This window comes from Photinus pyralis, unplaced genomic scaffold (assembly GCF_008802855.1).
Source record: "Photinus pyralis isolate 1611_PpyrPB1 unplaced genomic scaffold, Ppyr1.3 Ppyr1.4_LG4, whole genome shotgun sequence".
NCBI lineage: Eukaryota > Metazoa > Arthropoda > Insecta > Coleoptera > Lampyridae > Photinus > Photinus pyralis.
The window spans coordinates 40,338,182-40,350,742 of NW_022170511.1; the positions used below are offsets into that span (position 1 = coordinate 40,338,182).

General features: G+C 38.5%; 1 protein-coding gene across 2 annotated transcripts; it reads left to right on the top strand.

Moving 5' to 3' along the window:
* The first annotated feature begins 106 nt into the window (after positions 1-106).
* Positions 107-2,061, top strand: LOC116169587 (U4/U6.U5 tri-snRNP-associated protein 2). Of its 2 annotated transcripts, none has more exons than XM_031485724.1 (5): positions 107-247; positions 292-573; positions 621-796; positions 917-1,620; positions 1,670-2,061. In XM_031485724.1, the coding sequence occupies exons 1-5, from the start codon at positions 172-174 to the stop codon at positions 1,911-1,913; spliced, it is 1,482 nt and encodes a 493-aa protein (XP_031341584.1). In that variant the 5' UTR covers positions 107-171; the 3' UTR covers positions 1,914-2,061. The 2 variants fall into 2 exon arrangements, with proteins under 2 accessions (XP_031341584.1, XP_031341585.1); XM_031485725.1 differs by having other exon boundaries at positions 917-1,615; positions 1,670-1,885.
* Positions 2,062-12,561: the final 10,500 nt, after the last annotated feature.

The following is a 12,561-nucleotide window of genomic DNA, read 5'->3' on the forward strand; positions in this document are numbered from 1 at the left end:
GTTTTTTAACAACCAGGAAAAAATGGCGGAGAATCCTATGTACGTAATTACAGTAATTTTTAGTCGCCTTGTATATCAATTGGCAGTCGAGTAGGTTAAAGTTTAGCGTATGAGCAGTTCAAAGTGAACTGTTATTCTAACCTCAATGTTTATGTTTTATTTACGTTTCTAATGGATTCAGTAAAGCAGCCACCACTTAAAAGAGCAAAGCTAAATGCCAGTGAGCTTTCCGCTTCAACTAAAGAAGGTGACATTCCCGTTTGGAATACTCCCATAACGTCCTTTTTGCAGTGGTCCCAACCAAACCAGAACAAGGTGCAAGGCGGGTCAATCGTCTCTGCCCCTACCTCGACACGATTAATCGACAGTACCTAGACTTTGACTTCGAGAAGCTCTGCTCGGTGTCGTTAACCAGAATCAACGTGTACGCGTGTTTGGTGTGCGGTAAGTACTTTCAAGGGAGAGGTACGAATACGCATGCGTACACTCACTCTGTCGCCGAAACTCACCACGTGTTTCTCAATTTGCACACCTTAAAGTTTTACTGCCTGCCGGATAACTACGAAATCATAGGTTTGTGGTGTAGTGTTCCATTTTAGAATATAACGTGGGACTTTCAGACTCGTCCTTGGACGACATAAAATACGTCCTAAATCCCACTTTTGCGGAGGCGCATATTGAGACTTTAGATGCCAGCACGAAGCTGTCCCGAGCCATCGATGGATCGTTGTATATGCCGGGAATAGTCGGCCTGAATAATATCAAAGCTAACGACTACTGCAATGTCGTTCTTCAGGTAATATTGATTGATTGGTTAGTCTGTCTCAAGGTGTGAGATCTCAGCATTGAGACTTTGCAGGTGTTGTTTATATATTACCGCCGATTTCCACTGTTTAACTGTCTTGCTTGCTTGTAGTCTCTGTCTCATGTGGCCCCCTTACGCAACTACTTCCTGCGCGAGGAAAACTACAGCAAGGTCAGCCGCCCGCCCGGCGACTCCAGCTACACTCTAGTCCAGCGCTTTGGTGAACTGATGCGCAAACTGTGGAACCCCCGTAACTTCAAGGCGCACGTCTCCCCCCACGAAATGCTCCAAGCAGTCGTGCTCTGGAGCAGAAAGAAGTTCCAGTTTACTCAGCAGGGCGATCCGATCGACTTCCTCTCGTGGTTCCTGAACGCCTTGCATCGCGCGCTGAACGGCTCGAAACGCAAGGACAGCTCGATCATTCACAAATCCTTCCTAGGCTCCATGAACATTTACACCCGAAAAATTCCGCCGACCGAACTCGACGATCACATCAAAATCAACCTGATGATGACCCCCGAGTACCAAGAGTTCGTGACCGAATCCCCGTTCCTCTACCTCACCTGCGATCTACCTCCTCCGCCACTCTTCATTGACGAGTTCCGCGAGAACATCATCCCTCAAGTGAACCTCTACCAGCTACTGACGAAGTTCAACGGCCAAACTGAAAAAGAGTACAAAACGTACAAGGAGAACTTCCTCAAGCGTTTCGAGATCACGCAGTTACCCCCCTATCTCATTCTCTACATCAAGCGCTTCACGAAGAACACCTTCTTCGTCGAGAAGAACCCGACGATCGTCAACTTTCCCGTTAAGTACGCGACGCGCTTTACTGGCGTGTTAATAATCGCGCCGTTTTTTTAGGAACATCGATTTCGGGGAACTTCTCACGCCCGAGATCAAGGCAAGGCATGCGAATACGATCTATGATTTGACCGCGAACATCGTGCACGACGGGGAGCCCAGCAAGGGCACGTATCGTGTGCACATCCTGCAGAAGTCCACGGGGAAGTGGTACGAGATGCAAGATTTGCACGTCATTGACATACTACCGCAGATGATAACCCTAACGGAGGCGTATATACAGATATATGAATTAAGGGCGTAGATTTGGGTTCTGACAGTATTTCTTTGTTAGATTTTTGAAGCACTTTGTATAATATAATTCAAAATCGCTGTTTTAATGGTGAAAAGACCTTTTCGTATTCCTCTCTTGGAGGAGGGAGAAAGGGGAAGAATTAAATCGTTTTATTAAAGCGTCCTATATTTTTATTGGGGGTCAACTTGAGTTGAACGCTGCCTGACGCATGGTAGCTTCTTATAATCATAGAGGACACTGGCATCGCAAACTTTTGAAATAAAACAACATGGCGAAGGTTATGATAGAGACCTGTGTTTTACTGTCATTTTTGTGTTTTAATTTCGGTTTCTCTAGTTTTAAGCTTTTAGAGAGTTTAGTGCCGTACGTGTTTGGACAATATCGAAAGTGTTTTCGTGTTTAGTGCCCTTCGATTCGTTCGTTGTAATAAGACTTTCTTGGCAGGTTCTTTTTTAATGGAATACTTTTACTTGGCCAGTTTGCGCCCTTAACCGGCTCCTTTTTGCGGTGAGTAAGCGAATTTTAACCCCTAATCTCGTTGTAAACTGGGGAGGGTTTTAAATTTGTGTATTTTTACCTGTGTTGAAAGTTAAAGTCGCCCAGGCGAGTTCACAGGTTGAGAGCGTCATTGCAACGCAATTACGTCCAGTAATGAGCTGGTCGATCCATTTTTGTACATGCTTTATGATTGTACCGTAATAAGAACTCTTTTATCTGTTCTGCACCTGTTTATGGAGTAGTATAGTGCGCATTTGTAGCTTAATAATTGTGATATAATTTAATTGACGTCATAAATTTTGATTTCATTTAAATAATTGGCCGATTGTCGGGTCGCTTCTCTCTTGTTTTTATTGCGGTTTTTAACGATTAGGTGAGGTTGTACGACGATGTCGTTTACATAAAACTACTCTTTTTTTGTGCTAATTTAAATTACGAGTTTTCCTACTCTGATTACACAATTGCTTTATGTACAGGAAGTTGTAAAATTTTTGCCGTTATCGGTGCATCAACTTTCGATCACTTTGTATGAAACAAATGACGTTCTCCACGTTTTATTGTTATGTAACGAGGGTGTGAGAAGCAAATCTCTGCTTCAGAACTCAAGAAACACAAAATGAAAGGTTTTTAACAGATTTAGAAAGAAAACCAGACTTACCGACTGGCAAACAGTCCAAACCCATTTTTATGGCGCATTACCTTTACCTAAATATTGTTGTATCCTTGGTTGATTTTGTTCTCAGGATCCTAAAAGTGTGTGTAAAGGTGCATCCCTTCCCCCCTTTAAAATCGCAAATTTTTTAAAATAAAACTCGCCCCCTTACGTGACTGTCGTCGACTATTGCCAGGGTTGTAATTCTATTGGTGCATTTTATATTTTTGTTTCTTTGATCGATTTTGTTTTCAGGTTCCTGAAGCAACCCTAAACGTGCGTTTAAAAGTGTATTCCTTCTCCCCCTTTTAAAATTACTGTTTTAAAAAGAACTCGCAGTCTTAGTGACTGTCATCGACTGCCAGGGCTGTAATTCTATTGGTGCATTAAATATTTTTGTTTCTTTGATTGATTTTGTTTTCAGGTTCCTCAAGCAACCCTAAGAGTGCGTTTAAAAGTGTATCCCTTTTCCCCCTTTTAAAATTACCGATTTTTTAAGAAAACTCACGCTCTTACGTGACTGTCATCGACTTTTGTTCGAGTTGTAATTCTATTGGTGCATTTAATAATTTTGTTTTTTTGATTGGTTTTGTTTTCAGGATCCTCAAGCTACCATAAAAGTACGTTTAAAAGTGTATCCCTTCTCCCCCTTTTACAATTACCGATTTTTTAAGAAAACTCGAGCGCTTACGTGACTGTTATCGACTATTGCTAGGGTTGTAATTCTATTGGTGCATTTAATATTTTTGTTTTTTTGATTGGTATTGTTTTCAGAACTTCAAGCTACCATAAAAGTGCGTTTAAAAGTGTATCCCTTCGCCCCCTTTTAAAATTACTGATTTTTAAAGAAAACTCGCGCTCTTACGTGACTCTCGTCGACTTTTGTTCGAGTTGTAATTCTATTGGTGCATTTAATAATTTTGTTTTTTTGATTGGTTTTGTTTTCAGGTTCCTCGAGCAACCCTAAAAGTGCGTTTAAAAGTGTATCCCTTTTCTCCCTTTTAAAATTACCGTTTTTAAAAAAAAACTCGCGGTCTTAGTGATTATCATCGACTAATGCCAGGGTTGTAATTCTATTGGTGCATTTAATATTTTTGTTTCTTTGATTGATTTTGTTTTAAGGTTCCTCAATCAACCCTAAAAGTGCGGTTAAAAGAGTATCCCTTCACCCCCTTTTGAAATAACCGATTTTTTAAGAAAACTCATCTCGCGTGACTGTCATTGACTATTGCTAGGGTTGTAATTCTATTGGTGCATTAAATATTTTTGTTTCTTTGATTGGTTTTATTTTCAGGATCCTCAAGCTACCCTAAAAGTGCGTTTAAAAGTGTATCCCTCCTCCCCCTTTTAAAATTACCGATTTTTTAAGAAAACTCGCGCTCTTACGTGACTCTCATCGACTTTTGTTCGGGTTGTAATTCTATTGGTGCATTTAATATTTTTGTTTTTTTGATTGGTATTGTTTTCAGGATTCTCAAGCTACCCTAAAAGTGCGTTTAAAAGTGTATCCCTTCGCCCCCTTTGGAAATTATCGATTTTTTAAGAAAACTCGCGCTCTTACGTGACTCTCATCGACTTTTGTTCGGGTTGTAATTCTATTGGTGCATTTAATATTTCTGTTTTTTTTTATTGATTTTGTTTTCAGGATCCTCAAGCAACCCTAAAAGTGCGTTTAAAAGTGTATCCCTTCTCCCCCTTTCAAAATTACCGATTTTTAAAGAAAACTCGCGCTCTTACGTGACTCTCATCGACTTTTGTTCGGGTTGTAATTCTATTGGTGCATTTAATATTTCTGTTTTTTTTTGATTGGTATTGTTTTCAGGATTCTCAAGCTACCCTAAAAGTGCGTTTAAAAGTGTATCCCTTCGCCCCCTTTGGAAATTACCGATTTTTTAAGAAAACTCGCGCTCTTACGTGACTCTCATCGACTTTTGTTCATGTTGTAATCCGATTTGCATTTAATATTTCTGTTTTTTTTTATTGATTTTGTTTTCAGGATCCTCAAGCAACCCTAAAAGTGCGTTTAAAAGTGTATCCCTTCTCCCCCTTTCAAAATTACCGATTTTTAAAGAAAACTCGCGCTCTTATGTGACTCTCATCGACTTTTGTTCGGGTTGTAATTCTATTGGTGCATTTAATATTTCTGTTTTTTTTATTGATTTTGTTTTCAGGATCCTCAAGCAACCCTAAAAGTGCGTTTAAAAGAGTATCCCTTCGCCCCCTTTTGAAACAACCGATTTTTTAAGAAAACTCGCGCTTTTACGTGACCTTTATCGACTATTGCTAGGGTTGTAATTCTATTGGTGCATTTAATATTTTTGTTTTTTTGATTGGTATTGTTTTCAGAACTTCAAGCTACCATAAAAGTGCGTTTAAAAGTGTATCCCTTCGCCCCCTTTTAAAATTACTGATTTTTAAAGAAAACTCGCGCTCTTACGTGACTCGCATCGACTTTTGTTCGGGTTGTAATTCTATTGGTGCATTTAATATTTTTGTTTTTTTGATTGGTATTGTTTTCAGGATTCTCAAGCTACCCTAAAAGTGCGTTTAAAAGTGTATCCCTTCGCCCCCTTTGGAAATTACCGATTTTTTAAGAAAACTCGCGCTCTTACGTGACTCTCATCGACTTTTGTTCATGTTGTAATCCGATTTGCATTTAATATTTCTGTTTTTTTTTATTGATTTTGTTTTCAGGATCCTCAAGCAACCCTAAAAGTGCGTTTAAAAGTGTATCCCTTCTCCCCCTTTCAAAATTACCGATTTTTAAAGAAAACTCGCGCTCTTATGTGACTCTCATCGACTTTTGTTCGGGTTGTAATTCTATTGGTGCATTTAATATTTCTGTTTTTTTTTATTGATTTTGTTTTCAGGATCCTCAAGCAACCCTAAAAGTGCGTTTAAAAGAGTATCCCTTCGCCCCCTTTTGAAACAACCGATTTTTTAAGAAAACTCGCGCTTTTACGTGACCTTTATCGACTATTGCTAGGGTTGTAATTCTATTGGTGCATTTAATATTTTTGTTTTTTTGATTGGTATTGTTTTCAGAACTTCAAGCTACCATAAAAGTGCGTTTAAAAGTGTATCCCTTCTCCCCCTTTCAAAATTACCGATTTTTAAAGAAAACTCGCGCTCTTACGTGACTCGCATCGACTTTTGTTCGGGTTGTAATTCTATTGGTGCATTTTATATTTTTGTTTTTTTGATTGGTATTGTTTTCAGGATTCTCAAGCTACCCTAAAAGTGCGTTTAAAAGTGTATCCCTTCGCCCCCTTTTAATATTACTGATTTTTAAAGAAAACTCGCGCTCTTACGTGACTCTCGTCGACTTTTGTTCGGGTTGTAATTCTATTGGTGCATTTAATATTTTTGTTTTTTTTTATTGGTTTTGTTTTCAGGATCCTCAGGCTACCATAAAAGTGCGTTTAAAAGTGTATCCCTTCGCCCCCTTTTAAAATTACTGATTTTTAAAGAAAACTCGCGCTCTTACGTGACTCTCGTCGACTTTTGTTCGGGTTGTAATTCTATTGGTGCATTTAATATTTTTGTTTTTTTGATTGGTTTTGTTTTCAGGATCCTCAAGCTACCATAAAAGTGCGTTTAAAAGAGTATCCCTTCGTCCCCTTTTAAAATTACCGATTTTTTAAGAAAACCCGAGCTTTTACGTGACTGTCATCGACTTTTGTTCGGGTTGTAATTCTATTGGTGCATTAAATATTTTTGTTTCTTTGTTTAATTTTGTTTTCAGGTTCCTCAAGCAACCCCAAAAGTGCGTTTTAAGTGTATCCCTTCTCCCCCTTTTAAAATCACCGATTTTTTTTATGAAAACTCGCGCTCTTAAGTGACTGTCTTCGTCTTTTGTTAGGGTTCTAATTCTATTGGTGCATTAAATATTTTTGTTTCTTTGATTGATTTTGTTTTCAGGTTCCTCAAGCAACCCTAAAAGTTCGTTTAAAAGTGTATCCCTCCTCCCCCTTTTAAAATTACCAATTTTTTAAGAAAACTCACCCTCTTACGTGACTGCCATCGACTAATGCCAGGGCTGTAATTCTATTGGTGCATTTAATATTTTTGTTTCTTTCATCGATTTTGTTTTCAGGTTCCTCAAGCAATCCTTCAAGTGCGTATGCCTTTTTCATAGAATGTAGGAAATTGTGGAACGCGTCCGTGGAGCTTTTAAAGATCCTTGGTGTTTTAGGAAAGTTCTTAGAGCGTTTTGGTGTTGAGTGATCAGGTAATCACAATAGCACAGTAACTGACCCTTGCCTTACCATTACATCCAAATGGGAACCTTAAGTGAAAATGATTCTTCAATTATGCAAGAGATTTGTAATTAAGAAGTAAAAGTATGTTTGCATTGTGTTGCATTTGTCATTATAAATTCGCGTGGGATCCTTCCGTGATAATGCTGAAATTCTTCCCACGTCTTCGAGACAGCAGTTTGCCCTTTTCTCACTATCCTTCTAAGAAAAAATGTTTTTATCTTCCGACAGCGTCGAAGAAGCCCATTAGGAACGTCTTACAAAAAATACACGCTCGAGGTGTTTTACTCGTCATGCTCGATTAGCTTGAAACAAAAGGCGCGCGATGAATAGAGAGTTTCGCCGCCTGTTGCGGTTTCATGGACCGATGGTGCAAAAGTCCGTCGAGTGCCGTCGCCGCCGCACCATGCTTCGATTATCCTCAGCTGCTTATTATTTGAACTAGAAAATTGTTTAAATTTCGCCGTCGTCCGCCTCGCGAATCGATCTAATTTATTTGCTCCGCACGAAATCGCACTCGGCACGTAAACCGTCTTCTGTAATTACGAAATTAGCTTTTTTTGTCGGTTCCGTTTCGTTCGCGAAGCTCATTTCTTACTTTGATCGTAGAGCTCAAGACTTGCGTGAATTTTTTACGTTTCGCGTGTTTCGCTATTAAATGGGGCAGCTGTAAATTTTGCACGTGCCGCTCCTTTGGTTGGGCGTTGTGGAGATGATGGTCATCAAATTACCTCTAATGATATGTCCACTAGCCCTTTTTGTAATATTATTCGATAACAGAAAGTTCGAATTCAAAGTTCACATAGAATCTCTTCGAGTTCCTCTGCTCCTGATACGATTTTTTTTTGGAAATGTGTATCAGGAGAAAATCATACTTGAGGAGGTACTCTCCAATAAATTTTATACGTTCCGCGTTACATCGCTCCTGATAGAGTATTTTTTATATATAGAAACCTTTATTAGGAGAAGATGATTCGCGGGAAGGCGTTTTCCAACAAATGTTATGTATCTTGCGTTTCCATGATCGTGATAAAATTCTTAAAATCGAACTTTTTATCAGGAGCGGTGGAAAGATTTCTCACAATACATTTTATACCTTCTTGGGTTTCTCTGCTCCTGATACAATATTTTTATAAAGGGAAATTTGTATTAGGAGAACATTATTCCTTCTTGTGCCTTCTCTGCTCCTGATATATTAAGAAAAAGTGTATTAGGAAGACATGAATGTGAGGAGGTATTTTCTATCAGGCCGAAGGGCTCAAAGACTAATTGACCATAATTTACGACTACCATTCAACAGTAATTAATTGTTAATCGTCACTTCGACTAATTAATTGGTATAAATGCTCCTAATTTATTTTCGTTTTTGAGATTTGTCAAAAATCTTGAAGATTAGATAACTTAAAACTACCATAACTACTTACTGGTAATTCCACGTAATTTGTGATAATCTTTCAATTAAATTATATAAAAATAGCTTGAGATTTAGACTTAGACGCTTGGATCGCTAATTAATTAATTATACCCATAATTTGTTTACGTTCGTGTCTGTAGCAATTCTAAGTATTTCGTTTTTTTTTTAAATTATTTAAATCGTGTCTCGTTAATATATGATAATAGTAACGAGTCGCTCAGGTGGATGCAACTTTATTTTTTTATCACACGCCACATCTCCATAATTAGCGTCTGACGACGACTGATAAAGACGCGTTAATTGCTAATTTTCATTTTTTTTATTTGCAGAATTGACCAACCCTGGACGCAACCCAACTATGGCGGCCACTTCGCACTTTCTGGAGGTAGGTCATGCTTCTTATTTATAATGCGTGCGGATATGGAGGTCTCCATATATTCAGTCGCATCACCTGCGCACCTTCGCAAACAAAATCTTAGGGGTCCGTCGTGGAAAAAAAAGCGCGCCCCGTTATCTACGCCCCTTCCGGGACGATTCCAAAACGGATACGCGCAGTTGTTGAAAAAAAAACCTTCTTTCGTAATTTGTATTTACGGCGTACCTACTCTAATAAGTGTAGAGACGCACGTGACCGTCTTTGCCTGGGCGGCGGATATCCTCGCGGATCGTAAGCTGCGACTGCTGATGAGCAAGAAAACCCACTTTCAGATAGACAAGGATGATGACGGACGCCGGCCACTATGAATGACTCATTCATGTAGTCTGCTAACACTCAATCGAACGTGTCTTTCCTCGCCCACTCCCGATTTTTGTTTGTAAGAAAAATAATCACCGTCGCGCTTACGGGACAATGTCAGAATTATGCGCAAAACTTACGTTTCCCTCATTTCTCGCTTAGTTATTAGAAATTTGTGCCAATTTCTCTTAATTAGATAATTAAGCGTGCACGTATTGTTCAAACGAGCTTAGTTGGCCAAGGCTGGGTTGACCGCCTCAAAATTCGAATTTTTCGAACTCCACTTTGAGTTGGGACTTGGGTGGATGAAGTTTTATCAAAACTGTCACATCCACACCCTCAGAATTCGAAATTGTCCAATAAGTTTGAGTTAGGTGTTCGAATTTTGACTGGGAGCTTCTTGCTCTATCAAAACGTCACCTCTAAAGCCTCAAAATTCGAAATTCTCCAATTCACTTTGAGTTCTGTGTTCGAATTTTGACTTGGTGCTTCTTGCTTTATCAAAACGTCACCTCCAAAGCCTCAAAATTCGAAATTCTCCAATTCACTTTGAGTTCTGTGTTCGAATTTTGACTTGGAGCTTCTTCTTTATAAAAGCGCACAATTCCAAAGCATCAAAAATTTCGAAATTTTCTCCTCCAATTCTTGAGTTTGTGTTCGAATTTGGACTTTGGGCTTCTTTCTTTATTAAAATAACATCTCCAAAGCCTCAAATTCGAAAACTTTCCCATCACTTTTTGAGTTCGGTGTTAGAATTTTGACTTGGCGCTTCGTGGCTTTCTAAAAACGACACCTCCAAAGGCACAAGCCTTTTTGGTGTTGTTGTTTTCAAAATTCGAAATTCTCCAATTCACTTTGAGTTCTGTGTTCGAATTTTGACTTGGAGCGTCTTGCTTTATCAAAACGTCACCTCCAAAGCATCAAAATTCGAAATTCTCCAATTCACTTTGAGTTCTGTGTTCGAATTTTGACTTGGAGTTTCTTGCTTTATCAAAACGTCACTTCCAAAGCATCAAAATTCGAAATTCTCCAATTCGCTTTGAGTTCTGTGTTCGAATTTTGACTTGGAGCTTCTTGCTTTATCAAAACGTCACCTCCAAAGCCTCAAAATTCGAAATTCTTTAATTCACTTTGAGTTCTGTGTTCGAATTTTGACTTGGAGCTTCTTGCTTTATCAAAACGTCACCTCCAAAGCCTCAAAATTCGAAATTCTCCAATTCACTTTGAGTTCTGTGTTGGAATTTTGTCTTGGAGCTTCTTGCTTTATCAAAACGTCACCTCCAAAGCCTCAAAATTCGAAATTCTCCAATTCAGTTTGAGTTCTGTGTTCGAATTTTGACTTGGAGCTTCTTGCTTTATCAAAACGTCATCTCCAAAGCCTCAAAATTCTCCAATTCTCTTTGAGTTCTGTGTTCGAGTTTTGACTTGGAACTTCTTGCTTTATCAAAACGTCACCTCCAAAGCCTCAAAATTCGAAATTCTCCAATTCACTTTGAGTTCTGTGTTAGAATTTTGTCTTGCAGCTTCTTGCTTTATCAAAACGTCACCTCCAAAGCCTCAAAATTCGAAATTCTCCAATTCACTTTGAGTTCTGTGTTCGAATTTTGACTTGGAGTTTTCTTGCTTTATCAAAACGTCACCTCCAAAGCCTCAAAATTCGAAATTCTCCAATTCACTTTGAGTTCTGTGTTCGAATTTTGACTTGGAGCTTCTTGCTTTATCAAAACGTCACTTCCAAAGCATCAAAATTCGAAATTCTCCAATTCACTTTGAGTTCTGTGTTCGAATTTTGACTTGGAGCTTCTTGCTTTATCAAAACGTCACCTTCAAAGCCTCAAAATTCGAAATTCTCCAATTCACTTTGAGTTCTGTGTTCGAATTTTGACTTGGAGTTTCTTGCTTTATCAAAACGTCACTTCCAAAGCATCAAAATTCGAAATTCTCCAATTCAATTTGAGTTTGGTGTTCGAATTTGACTTGGAGCTTCTTTATTTATCAAAACGTCACCTCCAAAGCCTCAAAATTCGAAATTCTTCAATTCACTTTGAGTTCTGTGTTCGAATTTTGACTTGGAGCTTCTTGCTTTATCAAAACGTCACCTCCAAAGCCTCAAAATTCGAAATTCTTCAATTCACTTTGAGTTCTGTGTTCGAATTTGGACTTGGAGCTTCTTGCTTTATCAAAACGTCACCTTCAAAGCCTCAAAATTCGAAATTCTCCAATTCACTTTGAGTTCTGTGTTCGAATTTTGACTTGGAGTTTCTTGCTTTATCAAAACGTCACTTCCAAAGCATCAAAATTCGAAATTCTCCAATTCGCTTTGAGTTCTGTGTTCGAATTTTGACTTGGAGCTTCTTGCTTTATCAAAACGTCACCTCCAAAGCCTCAAAATTCGAAATTCTCCAATTCACTTTGAGTTTGGTGTTCGAATTTTGACTTGGAGCTTCTTGCTTTATCAAAACGTCATCTCTAAAGCATCAAAATTCGAAATTCTCCAATTCAGTTTGAGTTCTGTGTTCGAATTTTGACTTGGAGCTTCTTGCTTTATCAAAACGTCACCTCCAAAGCCTCAAAATTCGAAATTCTCCAATTCACTTTGAGTTCTGTGTTCGAATTTTGACTTGGAGTTTCTTGCTTTATCAAAACGTCACTTCCAAAGCATCAAAATTCGAAATTCTCCAATTCACTTTGAGTTCTGTGTTCGAATTTTGACTTGGAGCTTCTTGCTTTATCAAAACGTCACCTCCAAAGCCTCAAAATTCGAAATTCTCCAATTCACTTTGAGTTCTGTGTTCGAATTTTGACTTGGAGCTTCTTGCTTTATCAAAACGTCACCTTCAAAGCCTCAAAATTCGAAATTCTCCAATTCACTTTGAGTTCTGTGTTCGAATTTTGACTTGGAGCTTCTTGCTTTATCAAAACGTCACCTCCAAAGCCTAAAAATTCGAAATTCTCCAATTCACTTTGAGTTCTGTGTTCGAATTTTGACTTGGAGCTTCTTGCTTTATCAAAACGTCACCTCCATAGCTTCAAAATTCGAAATTCTCCAATTCACTTTGAGTTCTGTGTTAGAATTTTATCTTGGAGCTTCTTGCTTT

Coding starts and splice junctions, on each gene's coding strand:
- LOC116169587 (XM_031485724.1), top strand. CDS start 172: ATGGATTCAGTAAAGCAGCCACCACTTAAAAGAGCAAAGCTAAATGCC. Junction 248..291: donor TTCCGCTTCAACTAAAGAAG/GTGACATTCCCG, acceptor TCCTTTTTGCAG/TGGTCCCAACCAAACCAGAA. Junction 574..620: donor GGATAACTACGAAATCATAG/GTTTGTGGTGTA, acceptor TGGGACTTTCAG/ACTCGTCCTTGGACGACATA.